At 34.0% G+C, this 23,891-nt stretch overlaps 1 protein-coding gene across 3 annotated transcripts in view; it reads right to left on the reverse strand.

Moving 5' to 3' along the window:
* Sik3 (Salt-inducible kinase 3) overlaps positions 1 to 11,463 on the reverse strand; it is a 30,589-nt gene extending 19,126 nt beyond the window's left edge. For 2 of the 3 annotated variants that reach the window (XM_070108778.1, XM_070108777.1), the window contains exon 1: positions 9,233 to 11,463. In XM_070108778.1, coding sequence (XP_069964879.1) covers positions 9,233 to 9,391 — 159 coding nt within the window. In that variant the 5' untranslated portion in view covers positions 9,392 to 11,463. The remainder of the gene's footprint in view (positions 1 to 9,232) is intronic. The other variant, XM_070108776.1, reaches the window with a different exon arrangement.
* Between the last annotated feature and the right edge of the window lie 12,428 nt (positions 11,464 to 23,891).

A 23,891-nucleotide genomic window follows, 5' to 3' on the forward strand; every position in this document is an offset into this window, starting at 1 on the left:
GGCTATTAAAGCTTTTCTGTATTTGCATATGTGAAATAACCACAATAATTTTCCTTAAAAGTTACTAAATGTGTGATAACTTTGTGAAGGAAATCATTAAAAGCATAAAACTTAACAGTCAAGAAAGCTCAACAGAGTTGCATACGAGTCGATATACAGATTAGATCAACTACTCTATCAAATTTAGTACATAATATTCACTTGGCATTTTTATACTATCGCAACATGTTGCAACGGAGAGTATAATAGTTTTGTTCACCTAACGGTTGTTTATATCACCTAAAACTAATCGAGTTAGATATATGGTTATATATATAAATGATCAGAATGATGAGATGAGTTGACTGTCTGTCTGTCCGTCCGTGTAAGCGATAACTGGAGTAAAAATTAATATATTTTAATGAACATCTGCTCTTTGACACCCAAGGGGGGTTGGTGTTGCAGATGGGCGGAATGGGTATGACACCGCCCACATTTAGGTGAACAGGTTACAGAATATTTATTCCAACATCAATGAAGTTACCAGAATAAAACTTTGCACTAATAGTGCCCTCAAGGTATTTTATCTTACTTCATATTAAGTTTTGAAATACCTTTGATCTTCTCAAATTGTGAGAGCTCTTCCTTACTTGTTAAGTTACCTTTTGAAAATGAGCGAAGCCGGACTACAACTTTGCCAACGACACAATATGAAACCGTTCACTCTCATCTAGAAATGTTTGAAATCAGATTGTATCTTTTCAAACCTCCAGATATCGATAACCTAGCGAAAATGTGGTCTTGTGGTAAAAATAGTTCAAATCCGTTCAGTCAATTGGTAGACTATTTCGAACCTCATAGAAATTTTAGTAAAAGCGAATATTGAATTGAAGTTAAACATTATTTATTATTGTTCTACGTTTGTCTTTCCTAACCAACAACGAACGTTTCTTATCGCTACCGCTAAAAGTATAATTTTGTGTAAAGAATTTCCCTTTTATCACCTGTCCGCGCTCATCCCTTTCACTGTTCCATGTTATTGTAATTATCAAGAATTATCTATCTGTCCAACCTCTAAATATGTATATTTTATGATATTCCCATAACTAAGTATTGACATGTGTATATGTCTATATGTGTAAATACATATGCACAAGAGCGCCTACGGTAGTGATATCAGTAAAATGAGTGACCACACAATGTTCAAACAGCTCCAGACGATCATTGTATTTATTCGAGAGTATTCAGATTTACATATTTACATATATGAGAATACACACTTAGTACTATGTAAATACATAATTCACTGTACGCGTGTATTCATAATTTCATTGTATTGCCTCATACTGGTAAATGTGTAATTTATAAATTTGCAATTTGTTGAAAAAATATGAGCAATAACAATAATAAATGCTTTATTAGATATGTACCTATGTATATATTTCAGTTCATTAACCATATTTTTATTTTGTACATTGTATATTGGAAGCTCGCTCGCCTCGATAAGAAGATATAGTCTACAAATAGTTTGAAACCAAAATACACAATAATCTTTGCATATCAAAAAAAAACATAACTCATTAATCTACACGCTAGTATCTAAATAATATTATATAACGATATCTAGCAATGTTTTTGGTATTTTCTCGCTTCTTTTGTAGCAGCACAAAATTTAACAATTTACATTATTATATTTTTTAACTTCTTTCTTTCTTTATAGAAATTTAATAATATTATTAATGCATATAATACTTGAGTATTAAGTGAAAAAAGAAATGTTTATCTCGGCTGCACCTATAATATCCTTCACAACTGCATTTTTTATAGCATAAAATGGTATAAAAAGATCTTTATCCTGATTTCGATCGGTCAGTTTATATGGTAGATATGTATGTGCCAAATTTAGTGAAGATATATCGTCAAATAAAAAAGTTTTCCATACAAGGACTGGCAAATAGGGATAGGCCACGAACTACGAGTATATGATATTCGATATGTTATTTTAATAACTTTTTCATATTTTGTGGTAGCCCTTCAAATTTTTTACATTTTTTGACATCTTTGAGGTATGGATACCACTAGTTTGGCTCATAACACTTTTGGACTGCTATACTAAACTTCTTGTACTTTTTACAACATTTGATTGTTATTTGTGTACTTATAAGGCCTTAAAGACCGCTTTATAATACCACAATGAGGTTAAGATCCGGATACTGTGAGGGCCAGTTAATAACAAAAACGCGTTCGTTATGTAACCTATTTTGATAGCGTCAGCCCGCCACCGTACTTAAATGTCTCAACTGTATAATTAGGATTAAACGCTTGTCTTGCAGGATACTTAACGTAACGATTTTGCTGGTTTCTTTTTTGCCTAAGCCTACGGAAGTTTCTGTTTTTGCCAACTTATACAACTTCTTATTTTCAATTTAAACCGTACCTAAATAACGTTTCTTTTTCCATGTAGGTATATACTAGGCCTATTCAAAAAGTATGACGAATTTTGTATCTCTAAAAAAAGTGTTTATTTATTGATGAATATCTATTTTGTTCCCTTCAAAGTAATCACACCTTATGCCAGCGGTTTATCCAAAATTTGGAAGTCACAAATATTCGCGCACAAGCAACAGGCGTGAGCAGTTGCGTTATCATGGTGCAAAAGCCAATTTTTGTTCTTCCACAAATCACTACGCCCCTGCAATGTGAGCAAAATCTTCACATTCGACTGACCTTGGAGCGCTTTTTTCGGTCTTGGCTCATAAGACAGCTTCCATTGGGATGATTGAGCTTTGGTTTCCACGTCATAACCATAAACAAATTATTCGTCATCAGTTATGACCCTCTTTAGCAGATCTGAGTCGTAGCGGACTGAGTCCAACATCTCCTGAGCAATGTAAACGCGACGCTGTTTTTGGTCGAAATTGAGCAATTTTGAAACAAACATCGCGGCGAGCCGACTCATACCAAAATCATTGGTTAAAATCGAATGGCACGAGCCAATTGATATGTTTAGTTCTTCAGCAATTTCTCTAATGGTGATTCGACGACTGGCCAATACTATTTTCTTCACTTCATTAATGTTTTGGTCTGTTGTTGACGTGCTCGGGCCGGCGATCTTCATTTCACACAAAAGACAAACCAAAACGCGTCCAAACAAAACAGCTGTCAAAAATTAACTAACCATTCAAAATGGCCGATGTTGTCAGCATAAGTAAAGGATACGAGTACCTAAATAACGCAACAAAACAATCGAAAATCGAATACACGTAGCCCGCGAAAATTCAAAATTCACGATCTTTTTTGAACAAACCTCGTAACATGAGGTTTACTTGCTTCATGAAAAATAGCAAACAGTCCATTGTTATGTACATGGGAAAAGAAACATGATTTAGAAAAATAACGGACCCCCTCATGTGTACGTACCTACACGTACTCATCAATTATTATTATATAATGTCACTAAGAGGATTCATTGAATTGCTATTTGAAATGCGTTTTGTTGCATTGTTCTCTTGCTCTTCCTTCTGTATATTACTTTCTATATATTCATTAATGTATATCTATACATATATTAAATACATACATTCTATTATTTTTTTATTCGCTATATTTTCGCGTGTTAGATCACGGTAAAAAACAATATGAATATTTGTCTTATCTATCGTTGATAGTGAATCAAATAGGAGCAACAAAACTGTAAGATAAACAGTAAAAATAAAATAAGAAGAGTAAACAAAAACAAAAATTAATGTAGATAACAATACGTGTATAGTACTAACATAAATGGAAGATATAGAAGGTGAGAGAATGACTAAGGAAAATATCGTAAAGAAATCAATGATTGGAAAGAAAGGAAACATAAAGATGGTACATTGCAATTAAAATAAACATTATTCCATATTTTTCCACTTTTGCCTTTCCTTTATCTTTATTGAACTGAGTAGTCCTTTTCACCTACCTGTTTGTAACACCTATAATTAATTGAAGTACAATTATGCTCACATAGGCATACAGTTACTGACAATAAAATATAATCAAATAGATGGTTCCGAAATAATTAACAATCTTTATTATTTGTCGGAAAGATTTCCGATTCATTTTGCCTGTATTTGATTCTTACAATATTTATCTTTTAAAACACAATGATGATTGCACTGTTACATTTTACTGTTGGCTTTTTGTCCAAATTTAACAATGTTTTTGATTCGGGAAATCATGGACCGTTATCACTACCTTGGAATTTTAGAAGATGTAATGCTTCCCTATACTGAATGCAGCATGTTTTTTTTTGGCAACTCCAGCACGACAATGACTCGAAGCGTACCTTGGGTGTGGTCAAGACTTGGCTACAGTATCAAGAAATCGACGCAATCTCCGGATTTAAATCCTATAGAAAACCTGTGGAAAATTGTAAAGGAAAAGTTGCCACCCATTATACCACGAAATATGGAGGAACCAAGGGAAAAAAATCCAAGAGGTAAAGGTGCGCGGCCGTACTCGCAAATAAAGGTTTTGCAACAAAATTCTAACTTACATATGCACATGCATTTTTAGTTATAATAGTCAATTACCAAATTTACGAGTTTTGGTTTCAAGATTCTATTTTATTCTCAATTGAATTATATTAAATTATTTTCGCTTTTGAAATGTTTAAAATAAATTTTATTAACTATAAAAAATAATTGTTTCCTCCTAAGAACTGTGTTAGCCTTTATTCAAATAGTTGTTAATAAATTGATTCTTTTTTTTTGTCAGCAACTGTCTTTTATGTTATAATCGTAGGTACTAAAAGTACAATACCTCTCAAAGAATAATGTTGGAAAAGTTAGTTTTAATAATAAGAATGACCCAGCAGGCATACAGTAGCCATTAATACAATATATAAAGAAAATACCCAATATAATGGTAGCTCATTTTCGCTTAGCCTAATGTGATTTAGTAATAAGACTCATAAAATTGGTTCACAACTTCTCCTACCTCCTGCGACATATTAAATTATTAGTGTTGATAAGCTTAGCAATCAATGAAATTACTTAGTTTTAAAACGCTAACCCTGGCAAGTTGTTGTTCTAATTGTAATACCTCATTCTTGTTTTTTTCACTCATCCAACAAAAAGCCATCGAGTGAATTGTTGGACCGATCCGAATGAAAATCCTTATCTATTGCCACCTATAGAAACAATATCAATTGATTGTGTGGTTTTCGATAAAAATAAAAAAGGACTTAGTACGTCCAGTCCACGTCGATTAAAAAAAATGGCTCCTTTTAAAGTATATGGTTGACAGCTTTCGAATCTCCAATGTACTATATTAATATTATATATGTATGTATGTAGGTATATAAGTATATGTATAGTATATAAGTATATGTATACATATATACATATTTGAGAAGAATATCTGATATCCACAAATCTCAGTTTTATATACATATATATAAAAAAATGTATCGGGTGAACGCAGACTTTATTAGCTATGTGTACATATATGTATCTGTTTAGGGTTCTGAAACTTCTTTTTCAAAATAAGTTTTATTAACATTCAAAGTTACTGTTGGGATCTTATTTGATTACTCAGAAATACAGATTGCTATTTATTGATAATGAATTGTCAATATAGAATTTCGAGTTATTCCATAAAAAGGCTTAAATCAATTGAAATTAATATAGTTATTGCATTGGCCCGTAGAATACAAGTTAAATATGGGGTTTCTTCGAGGCTGCTAAGCTACTCTTTTTAATGTGTATAAATGCATGATTGAATATGTACATACATAGATTCATAAGCATGTACTTGTAGGAGTATCACTGGGCTTTTATTGTGTGTGCGTGTTTAGAATGTGAGTGTTTATTTAAGTAAATTATTGTTTCATTTATTTCTGTTTGTACGCATTTGCATTCGATGGAGCCACGAAACCATGCGCATAAGCAACAAAACTAACCAAAACTTCAATATTTTTCAAATAAGTATCAAACTTTTAGTATTTGCTGAAAAAGGGCGTTGGGATAAATTGACGAATTACTGTTATTCTAGAGAGCATGATTAATATGAAAACATAATTTCTAATTTATTCACTTTTTAATATACTATCATAATAATTTAATTACAAGGTGGTAGTTCCGGTTTTATATTTTCATACAGTAAAGGCCTGTCTGTTAATCCTTTCATAAAGTTTAATATCTATAATAAGACAGCTCTTTAAATTTGGACTTATCGTTCGAACAGTCTCATTTACATGAATTAACATATTGCGAAAATTATTCTGAACAGTTTGGTTTAAATATTGCATACAAACATTCTGTTATCATATTCCTTATCATACATTTCAACGCAAATAACCGGTGTAAATCTAATATGTATATTTATATACATATGTAGTCACGAGTGCATACATCAGCTATCATATATATAGGTATGTAGTATACTTCCTGATAATTAATGTACTAAATATATTTGAAATATCGAACCCCATTCGATACTATGGGTCTTCTTTGTTGGACGGCTTCTGTTTAGTGGAAGCATGGTATAAAGGTCCATATGTGGGAATACATAGTCGAAATTATTTAAATTATATTAAAACTTTTAATTATCTGTATTATTTTAACAATTTACTTCTTTTGACAATATTGTGTTTGAAAAATATAGATTGATACTCAAATTTTAAATAGGCTCTTATGATATCAATGATGAGGGACTAGTCCGTATAAAAGTATATAATCTGGTTCAAATAGAAAATAAATTTTAACTTATAGGTAGGTATAGATGGGGTCCTTCACTGGGTACAGTTTAGTGTCATTACTACGTAACATACTACGAAGCTAACAGCAAGCTAATATGTACATGCACATGTATGTATGTATGTACACATGTATATACCATACACACATAAGATTCGAAAAATAGTTCGAGTCGAGAGTAACGTTTTCGGTGGCCATACTACGTACGTTAGTCTCTATTTGACCAGCCAATTTATCGCACTTTTTATAGCTTATCTCAAAAACTTTCGTATGCCTACATTTATTTATGACCGTATAAACTTCTATGGCATGTAATGTAAACAATTATTGGGTGAAGATAGCAGTATATGGTAGTTTGTTGTAAATTTTGTCGAGAATAACTTAGTCAAACAACAGAAAGAACTAGTAACGAAGTTCTAAGTTCGGGTATAACCGAACATTTTATACTCTCGCAACTCTCCGAGAAAATATCTTCAGATGTTGATAAAACTTTAAGCAAGTAAAGAAAAGCTAAGTCCGGATGTAAAAGAATATTTTATACTCTTGTGTACTCAGTGTTGGAAAAACTTTATGTTAAGAGATGCAGCGAAGGGGTTCAACTTCATTGTTCAACGAAATCGTGAATGGATTACAATCAAATTTGGTATATTATTAAGAGATAATATAACATATGTTATAGACTTTCTGAGTTGTATTACTATATTTTTCTTCGCGATAGCTAAAGTTATATTAAAATCATCTTCAAATGAGGTATACATACATATGTATGTACATATGTCATATAAACTCAACCGAAGGAGATAAATTGAATACGAGTACCATATATTGAGTTGATGTGGCAAAAGTCAACCAGAAAATCGGAATTTATGATAATAGGTATATGAGGTTTACATCAAGATCTACATAAACTCCAACTATTTTCAGCGCTAACCCATTAATAAAATTTTATAATTTTTATGAAAACTTGTCCACTTAATTTCATTAAAATATCACACATTTTGACCAACCTGAACCTGTCTGGGCTTGTTCTTGTGCCGGCATATTCGGCATAAGGTTTGTTAGAATAACATACACATAATAAAATCATTATACGTAGTACATGGGAGTTGGAGTAATTCGTAACCCAATTTTACATATTTTCGGCATTAAACTATAGTATATCCAATATTGTACGTTAAAGTAGGTATATGGGAGATTGCAATACTAGCCCTCTTTGGGTGGCAAAGAACATGTGTACTAAGTTTTATCAAGATATCTCAATTTTTACTCAAGTTATCGCTTGGGCGGACGGACATACAGACAGTCACTCGGAACTCCGAAGCAACATGTCGCAAGAGTGTAAAAATGTTGCATAAGAATTCAATATTCATTATGCGAGGAACCGTCAATGGATTACAAATTTTATTGAGGTACATATATTGCAGGTCATAAACACACTTAGTTTCATTACAATATTTTTCGTCGCTTCCGAAATATTTATATTAAAATTGACATAATTTCAACCTGAGAATCGGAAATCATTATATTAGGGATGTGGTGTTTGGCCAAGGTGTATATATATATATGTTTATTCAAATTTATTGCTAAACCAAATTATAATATTTAATAATTTCCTTGAAATCTTGCAGCAACCATCTTAGCTCATTTCAGCTAGTCTTAGCGTAACATTCGTTTGAATCAGTTGTATAGTAGCTAAAATATGGAGAAAGATCAGATAAGTTCGAGTTCGGACAAATTCTTATTTGTTTATAAATTTTGTTTGCTCATAAATGTTTTTTTTTTTAAGTACCTGGTAAATATTGACCTAATTCGGCCGAAATCGTTTCGAGTTGCTGCTTCGCGCAAGCGAAAAAGGCCTCGAGTGCATTAGGTTAATTGTATGTAGCATTACTATACTTTTCTCAGGTAACAAGCGATTTAGTATAGATAAACTTAATAGCGAAATAGTAGGCGAATATCTTCATTTTAGATCTTTATTACAATATTATTACCTTCCCATACATACATACATACATACATGTATATATCTACATATATTACCAGAGAAAAACAGTCAATGCCGACTTAAGAAATGCCAAGGCTGCGGCAACAAATTCACGCCTCCACTCAAATATGCCATGTTCCGCCAATGGTAATGAAAGAAGACATTTCAGAAATCAAATACGAATTTCTAATTTCATGATCGTATTTATAGCGCCATAATAAGTTATGTATGTACCATATGTCATTCTATTTATTTCCCAACTATGGTAAGATTTGTTGATTTCATTTCCGTTAATTTCAAATTTAGTTCAAATATTTCATGTGAAGTATGTATATACATACATACATATGTGTATAGTTTGACTGCGAAGCATATACCGTAAAATCAAAAACAATGGACAAAATATATATGTACATACATAACAAGGTGAGAATGGTAATTTTGTTCAAGAAAATATGCAACGTTTTCGATGTAGATTATAATAATTAAAATGTTATGGAAAAATTAAATGCTTAAACTACGTCTGTGTATTTACCTTTGATTTAGTGACAATATTGGACGCCAACTTCACAACAGCAAAATTTCCTTTGCCAATCGTCTTCTCCAGTTCATAATAGCCAACACGCAGCAATTTATCTACAGAAATTTTACTTGTCGATGGAACTTTGTAGTTATCCGATATTGAGGCTGCCATCGCTGTGTGTGCGTTTACTATTTGTACTATTAACACCGTCGCCGCCTATACCCCACGCTCCCACAAACAATTGCAGTGATATATTTCAATGGCTGGGCTTATCGCCTAACAACTGCTGCCGTTGCTTCTCCTACCGAACCACTTTACAACTCTGTGAACAAATATGAAGGCTTGTCGGGGCCAGGAAGCTGGCTAGACCTGCTTCAATACCATTTGTGTGCGTACATTTTTAAGTTCCTGCTGCAGCTTGTTTACCTTGCTCCACACTGCTCATTAGTAATGCTGTGGTCGTACCGATGTTCTCTGACTGTCTCGCATAAGTAAGAGTACTGAGAGTCGTTGTAAAGTCGAGCTCAGGGTTTACAAATATGTATATGACTTTAATTCACTCGGGGGTAGTCGTTCCAACCATGAAGGAATGGAAAGGAAATGCTAATTTTTGTTAAATAGTGTTGTAAAGTAACTTTTCTACAGAAGGCGAAGTCAATGCTTTTGTTTTTGTTTTTGAGTTTATATGTATTGTTATTATTACGGCTACTGAATATAAAAATATATGTGTGTGTAGTTGTTTTATGCGTTAATTCATTAATAATATTAATTTTCCTAAATTGCCACAATTGTCGGGTAAGTGATAAGTTGACTTTGAGCTTGGACTCGACATAGGGTATGTACTCTATATGAATATTTACATCGCATTTTTTGTTTCTTCCAATGTCTGATCAAATAAAGTGACTGCGTTTGTAGTTCTACGATTCAGTATTATACGATGGTGCGCCAACTGTCTATCGCCAACGAGCTTGAGGTGACGTATAAGTGGCTTAGTAATTTACGTATGTATGTATATACCAATATACCAACCAATAAATAAATCATCTGGCGTTCGTCGTTTCTTCGAATACTCCCGCCGCCAACGAACAATCTCAGCTTTTTGACGGATAAACCTGCAGTGAGGAGCAAAGCGGTGGCATTCTGGTTATCACTAATTTGTGAGAAACGCGCAACGTTCACTTCATTTTACGAAATTTGCAGATCGTCGTTAACTGTAAATGAGTTACTATGTTTTTTGGAGAAGGCGTATTTGTGACCGACGACCGAACGAACTACCGAACTACTGAACGACTGAACGACGAACAACCGATTTATCAACAAACCACTTATGATGCGTTCACTGTTGTTGTTTCCGATTTGATGTTGCTTGTTGCTGCTCGTATGATGCCGGCGTGGGCGGTGAGGTGTCTTGTTGTTATTCAGAATCAACAATTAGTCCGTATGTAGTGTATACCAGGAAAGCGAGGCAGAAAAAGCCGAACAAAAGATCACGGGATTGAATAGTTGTGTCGGCTATTTACTGATGTTGCAAATAACGAGGATGTCTCTTTATATGGTTGCTTTTGCTCTGGTTAGTGGATGGCAATGCCGATGGCGATGGCACTGCCAAGAACAACAAACTCAAGCGCAACGTACATTAAGAAACCGCCAACAAATCTTCCATATTTTTTTTTCAGGGTCGCTACATGTGCTCTACATGCAGAAATTTGCGCAAAGGTTTAAAATTGAGGTTTTTAATGGATTATGAACCACCTTAAAACCCAAAACCATGGATTGATAATTTCCAATTTCAAAGGAAAAAATTTTATACGCCACTTTTGATAAATTTTGCTTTCATCTCAAATTATGTGTATGTATTCGAAATTTCTGAGCGGAACTAAAATTAACTAAAGGTTGACACTTACGGTGTATGGCGGGCAAACACACCCACGCGAGAGTGGATGCGCCTGGGAATGCTTCGTAAGAACGTTGAAGAGTGACTCACCGCCCAATCGTTTTAAACTTCTTCCGTACGTGGTGTTTGGGTGTTTTATTAAAGTATTTGCGCTTTAAAGCCTACTTTGTAATTCTTTCGGTACACAGTTGTGGTCACGTGCTTTTACATTTTACATTTGTATGTACATACATATATATGTATGTATGTTCTTATGTATTTATGTAAATTTAAATTTAAATTTTTTTTATTTAACACACATATACTTGTACTTATGTATAAAAATGTATATGTAAGTGTATACTTGTGTATAAAAGTATACATTTTTCACCAGCACTTCTTGCCATTACCTGCTTTGAGTATTTGTAAGTAGTTTACTAAATTGATTGTAAAAGCTTCAAGCTAAGTGGGTGGGTGTCGTGAAAGCTCAAAATTGACCGATTCACCGTGCTATAAATGAATTGAATTGATGTTAAAACTGCATGTATTTCCTCGATCGATGGGGGCTAGACACAAGAATAATAAAACAAAATTGGTAAATTCGTGATTTTTATTTATCGTGTTGCTACCTCGAGACTTTGACGTTACTACGGCCTTTCTCTCTCTGCTTAGTCCTAAATTCACAAGTCCAAATATTTGAATGGGTAAACCATCCTGATTAAGTTCAGTAAACAAAAGCACTGACCTGAATTATTTAGTTCCTAAGAAAAGTTAAAACAAAATTTTATATCCTGAGTAGCCTCACAACTCAAATCTAAATTTTAATATCTATATAAAAATGTATTTAAAATAATCTTATTTGATATAAGCTACACTTCCATTACGAACACAGATTTGTGTAATACATGTATGTGTATATGTAGCGCCTAAAAGTTACCCGTACTTATGTATGTACATATTTATATATAAACAAGTAAGGAAGGGCTAAGTTCGGATGTAACCGAACATTTTATACTCTCGCAAAGTTAAATGGTATACTCGTTTTAGATTTCTTTGTTGATCTTGCCGCCTTGTTCTATGTTGACCTATATTTTCGGTAAAAAGTCACTGGGGTCCACATATTCAGTACCTAGGGGCTTGAACAGTTTTGATTCGATTTAGACAATTTTTGGTCAAAAAGTGGCATACTTTAAACGTATTATTCACGCAAAGTTTTACGCCGATATAATCATTGTTGCTTGATTTGCATACTGGAAAGTGAAAACATCAGAAGGAATTTAAATGATCAAAATTTAATGACTCTGGCGTGTTTAGTGCTTGATATATCGCGGTTTTAGTAGTTTTTAACAGTACCGTTATATGGGGAGTGGGCGGGGTTGCTACCCGATTTCACCTATTTACACACCGCCGATAGAGATGCTAAAAACATTTGTTCTCAGTGAACTTTGTTATTATAGCTTTAGCAGTTTAGGAGATATGCACATTAAACCTATTACCACCTGATCATTTATATATATATATCCCTATATCTAACTCAATTAGTTTTAGGTGATACAAACCAACGTTAGGTGAACAAAACTATTATACTCTGTAGCAACAGGTTGCGAGAATATAATGATCACGATGACGAGATGAGTTGAAATCAGGGTGAGTGTCTATCCGTCCGTCTGTCCCTGCCACAATTGAGATAACCTAATGAAACTTTGTACACGTGTTCCTTCGCAAAAAAGAAATGCCAAACAAAACGCCATTAATCGAAAATCTATAAAATGCTAAGACTAAGCACAAAATAAAGATACAAACTTGTAATTTGCTATAGATAGATGCAGTAGCTAAAAATTGTGGGCAAAAAGTTTTTTTAAATGGGCGTGGCCCCGGCCTCTACTCGGTTTAATGTACATATATTCCAAGCCACTTAAACTACAATAACCAAATTCGCTTAGGACAAATCCTTTATGAGCTCGTACCTGAAATCGGATTATAACCCCGCCCTCCCCCACATAAGGGTTTTGTTAAAAACTACCCGATATGGTACGAGAGTGCTTTATAGGAGCCAGTGTCAAATTTGGACGAAGGGCGTACCACCGCCCATATTTAGGAGAAAATCCATATTTCGGGACCTACTAGACAAATTTCAACCAAATTCGGTATGTAATATTATCCTGACATTCCTAAATTACAGTGTGAAAATATTCGACACCACGCTCACTTCCCGTACAACCCAATTTTAAATTCCACCTGATTCTTTCACTTTTTAGTACACAAATTAAGAACCACTTAGTGTATCTAATGTAAATAATGTATTAATATTGTAATAAAACTTTGCACAAATGGTGCCCTCAAGGTTTTTCATCTTAAATCTAAAAATTTTCAAGAACCCGGACGCCAAATATGTGGACCCCAGTGCGTATACCGACTTTATGCCGAAAATATCGGTCAATCTGTGGGATATATTATAGAAATTCGGGGAAAATGTTTTTTTGGTAATAATATATTCTTATTAGTATATATGTACATATAATATATTCTTGACTTTATACCACAAAGACCAATGTTCTAGGTACTTTATTGAAATTGAGAGAGCGTGTTTTTCTAATTACAGTGTATCTTTGTGATAAAATGGATGAAATCGGGTGAAAACTTGCCTTAGCCCCATATAACTGATATTCACAATTTCGAAATGCCGGCTGAATTTACTCCATATACATGTTTTTATATGTATATATATTTATAAAATTGCTTAAAAATAAGTTCCCAAATATAACTGAGCAATGTCAAAAATTATTGCAATCAGCCCTTCCATTTTTCAGCCCCCTATGCTTTTAGTATAATATAATTTGCGCTGATGGGAAGTAAAATATAGTAATAAAACTAAGGGAGTGCAGGAACTTCAAAATAAGTTAATATGATACCAAATTTGATTGTAATCCATTCACGATTTCGTCGAACAATGTAGTTGAACCCTTTCGCCTTGCAACTTGCAAGAGTATGAAATGTTCGGTTACACCTGAACTTAGCCCTTCCTTACTTGTTTACATTTAAATTCACAGCAATCAGTCGCAATTGCTTAATACAAAGAGAAGATCTACAAGTATACATACATGCCACTGTATTTGTTTTATTTTATTCTATTTTCATATCCGATCTGTTTTTATTTGATAAAGCAAACTGCCTTCCCCACCACCTTCCTCCATATTACTAGAAATAACTGAACCAGCGCACAGCGCTCTCTATCGTCCGTAGCAGATTGAGAGAACTCAGTTGATTTGGGTGCACTACTTAGCTGAGCCTGTTATCGCCATAGAACAACAATTTCATTCTCTCTTTTGATAACATGTATAATAATGTTATCGCTTGGTTTAAAGCTATCACTACATGTTGTACAGAGGTGGTTTTATTCATTGTTTTATTCACCGACCGACCATTCGTAACAACTCATAATGTATAAGAATGATCAGAGTGATTATACGAATATATGTATGTAAAATACATACATACATACAGTGAACCAAAAATAATAATTGTACAGAGAAATGTTTTGAATTTAAAGGGACTTTTCGCTTAAACTATCTCAGCTTTTAAGCTGCAATCAAAAGTAAAAATAGGAAAATCTTATGTATTTTTCGTCTTTTAAAAAAATTGAGAGAACAAAAGTACTCACGAAATAAGCAATATTTAAAAAATACTATTGTTCAGTAATTATTCTTAAATTCAAAAAGACTTGTGGAGTTGGAAGAACGGAATATCACGGAACATCCCAAAATATTCGCTGTCGCTAACGCCAAGGAGTTGGAGGAAGCTGGCGTTGCAAAAACGCTCCCTCAAATTGTTCGGAACTTCTTACTTTCACCTGATATTAGAACGTATAAACCACGAAACAAGCCACAATTATCAAAGAGATACACTACGAAACGTTTACTATATTCCAAAGAGTATATCCACAGCGATAACGAATTTTGGGATTCTATAATTTTTACAGATGAGTCCAAATTTAATTTATTTGGATCTGACGGCCCTCGATTTGTATGGCGTAAGACAGTCTAAGCGCTGAATGATACAAATTTGAATAACACTGTCAATCATGGTGGAGGCTGCGTTGTGTGGTATGTGGTGCAATGGAAGCCAAAGAGGTGCAGTGGGAGCAAATGACGTCGGTAACCTTGTTTTCATCGAAGGAATTATGGACTTCGAGGCAATATTGAAAATAATTTGTCTCCACCAACAGATAAACTCAATTTAAATGGTGGCTACTGCTTTATTGAGGATAATGACCGGAAGCATTCTGCTTTAGTGGTTAAGGAATGATTGTTATACAACTTGAAAAAAGTTCTGAGACATTCTCGCCAGAGTTCAGACCCAATAATCACCTGTGGGCCCATGTGGAGACGAAGTTACTAGAGGGCAAAGTCAATAGCAAAAATGAGGTTAGGGCTGCTCTTCAGGAATTATGGGCAAATATACCACCTGAACTTACACAAAATTTGGTGCATTCTATGAATAACATACTGCAAACCATGATAGAGATCAAAGGTGCACATAAAAAGTATTAACTTTTCTTAAAGAGTGTTAAAATGTCAATTTATGCAAACTATACAAGTATTTTTTTGGGCTTTGAAAATGGAGTTATTTTGGATTTTTTGGAGGAAACAGGATTTTTATGGATAAATTTCAATTTCATTATGAAAATTATTAAAACAGTTTTTTTCCCAGTTTGATACAACTCAAAAGTTTTAATAGTTTAGAAGATAACTCACTTTAAAGACAAATCAGGTTCACAGTATATATTTCGCGATGCCTGCCTACTCTTGTTAGTATTCCTTTGCACTGTGAGAAGATTAGCATTGCAACATGTATATTTTTACATTACATTTACATTTCATATCTGACAATCTATTTGACCCAATTTAGCTAAGTAGAAAACTCCATACTGGTAGCATTTAAATTAGACATTAATTACCCGAGAGCCTTGACAAACTGATAAAACTAACCGAAACTCTTGCATGCGGGTGATCGTTCATCCCTTTTATAGGGCTTCTGTTGCAACGTGTGTATAGTGTTGTTTCCATAATAATTCCTTCAATGTATTGGATTTGCGGTAGTAGTGATTTGTTGGGTTATTTTCGTCCTTCCGCTTGGGTTCACATCTTATTTTACCACAGAAGTATAGAACGTAGTAAAGAGGTATATGTAAAATGTAATCAAATTGCGTAAATGGACAAAATCGGTTAGTATATCCCTCTCGGTCTCATACACCGAATATACTGATTTCTGACCATCTTGTTAATTTTATCTCAAATAATCGGCCAGTACGACGGCCTCGCCCGAACTTTTCCCTTGTTTACTCATTTTAGTTTTAGCCTTTCCCTTTGCTTCTTTGAGTTTTGTGCTGTTTATTTCTTATTACATTTTATTATACATATATTATGTATCTTGTGCCACACAGATACATTATGATATTTTCTATGTCGGTGATTCGCATACTGATTAGGTGTCCAAATTATATGGTATATACACATGTGGCGATCACAGATATCACATTAGGATCAACCAGCGCTCGATTTCGCTCATTTCTATTTTCAACTCATTCCCAATTCCAAAAGACTATTCTTACAATAATTATTCATTTTTCTCTTTTAGACGTAAGACTTTCTTGCTCGGAAGTGGTTTGCCTTCAAGCTGTCGCATTTTCTTCCATATGTATAAGTACATTGAAACCAAATCACATCGGTTTTTACTTTGTTTGGACGTAAGGCTCCCTAAACCTGCTCTTCACTATATTCGTGCTTAAAAGCCCAGCTCGTAAATGCTTTTAAATAACCGTCGCACAAATGATTGTAAGTTCGAGTAGCAAAAGAGTTATCAAAGAACAGTGTAGGCCAAGAACTGAACGGAAATTTTCAAGAAGAACACTCGATCATGTTGCGAAAATCTGTGAAAATTCCACTGAAGTCTTAAACAATAATCAAACTATATTAGAAAGACTTGTTTTTAACATTTTCGATAAGCAAAGATTCTTTATAATGAAATAAAATGGTACAAGTATATTTCAGCTGCGAAAGTGATTTCATTTGAAGGCGAACGTTTTGATGAAATAAAAAATATGCCAGTGATATCCTTTGTTTGCAGTTGGAAAGCAAAAAGCTGCTTTCAAAAGCAGATACCTAATTATATATACATAAGAACAGATATATACAATAAATACATACATATGTATGTATATATTGTAAATCAACCGCAACAACAAACGGATTGAGGAAACGTTAGTAAGCAAACTAACAAATTCCATTACAATAATAAATGCAACAAAGCACTGTAATAATAACATTAACTGAGATGATAGACATTTTCGTTTCTTCCGCTCTTGTCATCAGCTCAATTAAATGATTGATAATTAAGCGTCTTGCATTCAAAGTTAAATATATATGTAAATACATACATACATATGAATGTGATAACCCCACAATAGTACAATTAAGGAATTGAACGTGTGGTCCAATCATAATAAAGGCAACAACATTGCATTGAAATTAACGAAACAGTGATACGTTGGCGAGAGCAGCAGTGATGACGATGGCGGTGACTGCAACAAAGTACTGCAGCAATTATGTATCCAGTTAAACCTATGTATGTACGTTTTAGAAGTTCATTCACAAAATCTTTATACAACTTCAATGGCCTAGGAACCTGGTGGTAGGGAGGAGTTAAAAACATTCTAAGCTTATTAATAATCAACGTATGCTTTCCCAATTCATAGCACCATTTCACTTTTGAAGCTTAAGTCTGAGCTTTTTACACACATTGACACGGAGATACATATAGCAATATATTTCGTACATTTCAAATGGTTTTTCCAGAATCTATGTTTTACGGCTGCGAATATATAAGTACGTCTTATATATGTATACAAACGTATTTTTTTAAAATAAATTTTGCTCTTTAACACCTTTGGCTGGAGTAAAGGTAAGTATGTGCACTTTTCACTCTATTTCGGCAGGTCACCGGTTTGGTTCTGGGAAATTGAAAGCGAATTAGCTTTCCACAAGTTGCATGTTATGAAAACAATTGGCACAATAATACCATTTTGCTTTGTTTAACGATACTACACAGAGTATATATGTATGTACATATGTACATGTGTTTATACCTATAAGCTGTATCATTTATATACGGATTTATATGTATATATATTTTTTTTATTTTTGCGTTTTGTATTTGTGCCCATGCAGATAGAGGAGGTCACGTCGCTGCCAACGAGAGTGGTACACGCTTACAATTCAGTCGTCAAAAACCAACTGAGGAGACTCCAACAGACCGCTCTGCTGGCGTACTAGTATGGTGCTCCATTCGGTAAACAGACACCGACGAGACGGCCAATACATATATATGTACATATACATACGTGTAAGGCTATGCGAACGGGCGGAGGCGACGATGATGTTGTGAATATATCTAATTGTACATAAGGAGTATACATATTATGTACATATACATAGATGATGAAGACGACGACAACCAAGGAAAACAGCAAAAAATAACAATTGTAATCACTTTAATATGAGGTAGCAACAACAACATAAGCAAAATTAGAGCGACGACTTCGGCGATGACTTTGGGCGATTATCGTCACTGTGTTATTGCTGTCGACATTTACGACACAAGCTTGAGTAGTTTGGAGCGGAGGTGGCAAGAACGGCAGATAATGAGGAGATGGAGAATATGGTTGAGAATGAATGCGGTGTTGGCGCAGTTTGGAAGGGAAAAATCTGACGTACATATGTGACGAACGATATGGGGAACGCACGGTCACCGTTACCATTACGGATACTTTACAGATTGAGCAGTTTCCAAACCGACCGCTTCTTGTCACAAACTCCAAGCACTCAGTACCCACGGGTGTACTTAGCGCATCGGTATCTCCATCGGTCTGCCTACTTGCCTGACTGGCTCACTCTTACATACATATGTACATATGTACATACAAATACAGGTATGCATGAATCTTCTCTCCTCCTGTCTACGTAATTTTTCGTTATTCATATATTTATACGAGTTTCACGGTTTACTTCTTTTTTTTTATATGTACATGGGCCGCTGTATTGTAGCTGCCCTCGGTTGCACAGTTTGTGCTGTTTTTACATTTTTCCAATTACTGTATTTCTTGAATTATTTACATACTTTGAATACACATTTCTATGCAATTTCCCACTACAAATTTATTATTTTTGACACCGCACTTTTTTCTCTTTGACACTCTCACAATCTACATATATAACACTTTAATATCCACCAACACATATGTACGTAAAAATGTGATATACATATAGACGATAATATACTATAGAGTGCTTGTGAACCCTAGCTTTTTGTACGACGTCAAAGTTTTGAGATTAAGATCTTTACGTACACATACTTAATTTATTATATGTAATTTGAAATTTTAATTATTCCTTCAGTGGTTGTATTTCAACTAGAACAAAATATTTTTCCCGTCATATTATTTTGTACACAGACCGATATCGATACCGATGCGACAGCAAACGATATAATACGAGAGATTGACACCAAGTGAGAAAGATAGGAGCGGAGCGCTTATACCATTGCATGCCATTGTACTTAGGAAAGCTGTCAAAATGGAAAGGCGAAAATGGAATAAAGAGGCAGCACTGTTATCTACATGGTTGCACGGATTGTACAATTCCAATTGGATTGTATTAGGAACTGATTAGGCAGAGATTATTAATGAATAGAGAAGACGAAAACAGAGAATGTTAATGAATAGAGAAGGAGCAAATGTTAGCTGTACTAAAATGTAAATTATTATGAGGGAACATCGAAAACGCTCAAGTTCGAAAATGAAATTTCACCACCCTAAAAGGGAACGCAACGAGTTACACCACTCTATGAGGGAACCAAGCAAAATGTATGCGCAGATGTTCTTTGGGACGTGTGTGAACAAAAATGTATCTATATACATTCATAAATACAAATTTTGTCATATCATTGAAATTGAAAACGCAAATCTAAATAGGTATGCGCATCAATAATTCATTTAAGAACATTCGTTGTGTGTATTTCTCCTTTTAAGAAGTAATATTTTTCGATGTTCCCTCATGTGAAACTGCAAATTAATACTCAAAAAGATTTCATTTAACATTTACGCCTTCTCTATTCATTAACATTCTCTGACCAGAGAATATCTGACATATTTATGTTCATAATTTTAAATGTTAATGCATTACAAATTAATTATGTTACGTAACGAATTTTCGCTAGGGCAACACTTAGAATCATTACTAAAGAGTCCTTAGCAGGACCCGCATATTTGAACACTCCCTCTTATCAATATAATAAAGCAAAAATTTACTTGTACATCATACATGTGTACATATGTGTGTACGTATGTTTATATGTATGTGTGTATTTCCGTTGCAATTGGCTCTCTCCCGTTGTGTAATTTTCCGAGAGTGCTTTGACGTCACGCACTCCAATGTGAAATTAGTAAAATATTCATACAAGTATATGTACATATGTACATACATACATACGTGTGTTATTCTATGCAACTACTAATGCTATTGGGCCTGCATATCTAGTACAATGTGCCGTTTCACACAGGGACTCAAAAGAGTCTCATACCAGTTTATTGTGGGCGAGGGGACGACGAGGAAAGACGAAGGGACCGTGCCACTCGTGTTCGGGTGGCACGCTTTGTGTTCTTGTTCGCAACAGCTCGCTGCTACCCTTTTCAGCATTCCTTTTCACTTTCAAATTCTTTGAATGGTTGCAAGAGCGCTCGGTTTCAAATGAATTCGATCGCAAATTTGAGTTCTGTTATCTATTTTTGTATGTAATATGCAAATACGTATGCATAGAATAATAGAAATATTATGACAAATTGTAAATAAGGAGAAAATTAAGATATAGATTATGGAGTAAAGAAATTATGAATTTTTAATACTGAGTAAAGAAATTATGAGTTTTTAATACTTAAAGATTAGGAAATTCCTATTATAAATTTGGCCTTGAAAATATTAGTAGCGGATATTCAATACATTCTTGTGGATTAGGAAATTCCCGTCTTTAGTATTTCTTTGAAACTATTTAGCGGGTAGGTACTTGTATTATGCATATTGTTCTACCATATTCATGGTAATTCATTGCAAGCAAAATGTGTGACCATCATCTCAACATACAAATGAAATACGCAGCACGCAGTGTTGCGCAGTCGAACCGCACAAATATTTACGAAAATTTTGTGAAAAGGAATGCAGAAAAACTAGACTCGAGTTGCTGGACTCTTTTTGGCCGTGTGAATGCCCAGAGCGACATCAAAAGAAAATTTGAAAAACATCAGACTCTTTTGAATCCCAATGTGAAACGGCACAATGTGATTTAACTGATTTTGGTATCATTTGGAATATATGCCTTGAAGAATTGTGTCCCTAATATTTAGCTCTAGTAATTATTATTTCTTCATTCACAACAACACATGCAGGTATTTTGTTTGCTCTGATGCAATAGATTTCAAATACACAATTTTAAAATTACCAGTAATCTCCATAATAAAAGTGTTTTCTTTTTTTCTGTTTTCGGCCCGACTTTTTTAATGAAATGGTAAAAATTTAGTTAACAATCCTTAGAATTCATACAATTTCTTGTACTTTATTTCTATTTGTTGGATTTATTTACAATACTGGCTTACATAACTGAAGTAAATGGTTTGTTGGGTTGTTGGCAGTCTCTAGTCACGATATATGCATGTGAATTCTACACAAATACATATAATATAATGCACTCGCTTACTCAGTGCCATAAGTTGAGATATATAACTTCATTTAGCATACTTTCAGGCTAAATACTTCAACTTGAGGATGTGCGACATGATTTCCTATTATGAACTTTCGGAAGAGGAAATATTGCATAAAATGTCGCATTGCAAAATGTTATTAGGTTTACCCCACATACTTTAAAATTAAATTCTTTTGGCCTTCAAGTGTTTTAAAATTTTAATGTATTGAATTAAATAGTGTTTCGGCGGATAAGAATCGATAAAGACCAATGAGGAAGAATGCACAATAATCAGATAGATTAGACCCTTCCACCCGGACAATATGGTGATATTTTAAATTTATCTAAAGTGTAAATTTTTCAGACATAACTTTATTTCCGTTCATTCCTCAGAACTGTTCAAACACTTCAGGCTTAGCATGCAATATCGTTCCAAACAATCTTACACCTCAATACAATTGTAAAATATCAAAAAAAAATTGGCATGTCACATATCAAAACATTTTTATTTCGCCAGACACTTTTCGTTTGCTATTCGGCAATTGAACTACGTCACTGACAATATTTATTTGTTTTTTCAAAACTTCGAATCTATGCCAATCGTATAACTGCGCCTTAGAATATACGCAGACTCCAGTTTTTGCTACTCTAAATTAGTGTCTACATTCGCCATGCTAGGGGAGATTTCCATTCATGCATTAGGATATACGAACCTACCCAAGTGTTCTGTTGTTTCATTCAATATTCGAAAAACTTGCTGTACTTGCAGAATACAGTTGTTCGTACATATGCACGACGGTTCGTTTGGTTTTGCTTATATACTTTCTGTTTAACTAATTTTATCATTTGGTCTACAATGTACATTAACGGCTTTTCGCTCAACGTATTTATTTTTTGTGCTCACACATACGCATTTACACATATACGTCCAGCATACACAACAAATATTTGGCACTCCGCACGTTTTTGGGCTCTCTTTGTTGACGCACGTGGGCGCTGCGCAAAAATTCATACTCATATACAAGTGAATTATGCCGACAAGTGGACCAAATTGACGGGAGTTGGAGTTGAACGTGCCCATTCGTGTGCAAATTTCGTATTAGTGAGATGCCCTCGGGGTAGCCATTCAGCTCGCACGAAGCCAACACAGCATCGTAATTTATACATTTCATTGATTCTCTCCTTGAACTGTTCGTTTCGCCTACGTAGACGTTACTGTTGGCTGCTGTGTGTGTCTGTTTCATTCAATTCGTTTTACGTAAGAACTCTATGGGTTTACCTGTAAACGGGAAGTTTGACATTCGGCTAAGAGAACAGTACATAAGCTGTTGTATGACTGTGTTTGTATACTTCGTGAATGTACAAGCAATATATGTATATAGAGTGAAATAAACCAAGTCTCCTACTCATTTTTGACTCCTTCATTCATTATTCGGTAAGCTTCCCGCTTACTTCTCCCTCATTTGCGTCATCATCGCATTTATTGAGCTTTTATGAATGAATTTTTCTGTTAAAATCGTTATTGGTGTTCTTATATACCGCTGCTTTACGTTTCTCTTTGTTCATATTGTTATATGGATTTTTATTCTTCCCCAAAGGAGACCTTTTAAAAAAAGGAGGTGATAAAGTTGATAGAGAGCTAATTTTAAACGTAAAATGTTTGACGCTTTTCACCATGGTAACTTGACTCCAGTTTAAGAGATATTCGGAGAGCTAAGATTGGGTAAATATAGAACATTTCGCCAGAGAATGTAAATGAAATAATCTTTTACGTGTCTGTTTTTACTTGCTGACAACGATCACTGTAGTTATATTGCTGTGCTTTCCTTCCCTGATTGCCCAAATACCGCACTTACGGTCAAAGTGCTAGATATCTCAATGAAATAAATATTTTAATAATATGATTTTATACTAAAAATAAATATAGTTTAAAAAAAAACTAATAAGCACGCTTTTTAAGGACTTCAAACTAAAAAGTGTGAAATAATTCATTATATAAACTGACAGAAA

The sequence above is a fragment of the Bactrocera oleae genome, chromosome 4, assembly GCF_042242935.1.
Source record: "Bactrocera oleae isolate idBacOlea1 chromosome 4, idBacOlea1, whole genome shotgun sequence".
In the NCBI taxonomy this organism is placed as follows: Eukaryota; Metazoa; Arthropoda; class Insecta; order Diptera; family Tephritidae; genus Bactrocera; species Bactrocera oleae.